This window comes from Morone saxatilis, unplaced genomic scaffold, assembly GCF_004916995.1.
Source record: "Morone saxatilis isolate NCDOM2014 unplaced genomic scaffold, NCSU_SB_2.0 Contig16, whole genome shotgun sequence".
Classification (NCBI taxonomy): Eukaryota; Metazoa; Chordata; class Actinopteri; family Moronidae; genus Morone; species Morone saxatilis.
The window spans coordinates 2,646,686-2,648,491 of NW_023339718.1; the positions used below are offsets into that span (position 1 = coordinate 2,646,686).

The 1,806-nt window shown below is 42.7% G+C and overlaps 1 protein-coding gene across 1 annotated transcript in view; it reads right to left on the reverse strand.

Moving 5' to 3' along the window:
- The window catches only part of zfand5a (zinc finger, AN1-type domain 5a), a gene marked incomplete in the record, with an annotated part of 6,196 nt that overhangs the window by 3,996 nt on the left and 394 nt on the right, over nt 1-1,806 (reverse strand). The window contains 1 exon segment of the mRNA XM_035658361.1: nt 1,006-1,806. Within this exon segment, the coding sequence (XP_035514254.1) occupies nt 1,006-1,081 (76 nt within the window).

Below are 1,806 nucleotides of genomic sequence, written 5' to 3' on the forward strand. Positions count from 1 at the left end.
CTTTTAATACCTAGTAAGATGTCGACTTTATTTACTTGATTTAATTTCTTATTTTGATTGCTTTTTATTGCGTGGCTGTTATTCTTGCTCATGTTTTATGTCTTTTCATTTTATTGTTGTAATTTTGCACCTCATGTGAGCGGTTATGTCTTTTATTTATTCTCCTGTACAGCACTTTGGTTCTTTTAAAAGTGCTTAACAAATAAAAGCTGGATTGGATATTAAATGTAGACCCCCACCCCCACCTCTGAACCCTCCCCCTCCTCCCTTTCTCTAAACCCAGCGTGTTATCACTGTCGTGTCAACAAAGGGTTTCCTTGGAAAAGCCCACAAAGACCTTGTCTCCCTTTACGCGTCACATGTTCAGCTGCTGAGAAACACCAGCCAGAGGTTGGTAACTCCCATGTGGCTCCAGAGGAATGTTTCTGCACACGTGATCAGTCAGTGTCTTTCTCTTTAAAACCAGAAACACCGGTTTATAATGTAGACTGCTAAACTGGGACCTACAAGGTCTCTGAGCAGCTCATCAGTAGGAATATTAAGACAAAAGACGACGTCACATCTGACAACAAGAACAACAAATAAAGACACAAACAAAAGGGCTTGAAGAGAGGCCCGTGGCAGCTTACAGATTAACCGTGACTGCTGACTTTCTGACACAAAGGAACAACGGACGACGTGGCTCAGCTGTCACATTTGGGACCAGCTGTCAGACAAACAGCAGGCACGTTAACCTGAACCTGTACCGAGACCCACCAACGAGACGAGGAGCGAGAGCGCAGCATAATGAAATGAATAAATGTACTCTTTAAAATCTGCAGCAGCTTTCAACCGGACACTAATCCGCACCTTTAAATGTTTTATGATCAAAAAGGAGGTCGTTTGGAGAGAAAAAGACGACTGTTCGTTAAATAAAACCGGTATTCATGTGTTTTAATCATACATACACCTCCATTAATTCATCCATTAACTACATTACTGCTTGTGAGGGGAGAAAACAAATACCTGTGCCTCGTCTTGTTCCAATTAGCAGCTGAAATGTTCTTAAAACACGCTCGATGTGCTGTAAAACACTACACATCCGACAGGGCAAGTCAGGGGGTTTCCAGCACAGGGCAGATCACCAGTCAGTCATTCACCACCAACTTCCTTTCACCAAAAAACACCCTCACAGCAAACCTGACGTCTGACTTCTAAACCGCGTGGTTTGAGGTGGTTTCTAAGCGAAGTGGAACAACTTAAAGTCGGTCATCTGAAGATCATGTGTGTTCAAATCTGTAGCAGAACCAAAAAAACAAGAAGGGGGGGGAGAAAGCTGGTGTATCAGTCGCAGGCTTAGCTCGTATTTCAGGGCCCTGCTGGGGCTGAAAACTACTGAGTCACACTGGAGGACAGAACAGGAAAAAGCCCAGTTTGGTTCTGTAACAAGCAGCAGAACGATTCTCTTTGGAGATTAAAACAAAAAGGGGACTCGGTGCTTGCAGATAATCACAGGAGGTGCGCAGGAAGGGAACTGGTGTTTTCTGAAATAACCCAGTCTAGACAGTGTGGTCTCTGCTCCCTTTGTTTCTTCCTTTGTCTACAATCTCTCTGCTTCCTGTTTTCTAGCTCTTCTTCCTCGCCCTCGTTTTCACTTCATAACCATTTTATCTACGCATTTTTTTTTTAAATTCGTTTTTTTTGTGTGTGCACACAACCAAGATTATATAATCACTCTTAAGTACTTAAGAAAACGACTTGCTGGTTGCCACACAGCTTCCTAACATCTTTGTTTTCTCCCTAATGCAGAAACTACAGCATTTTTAA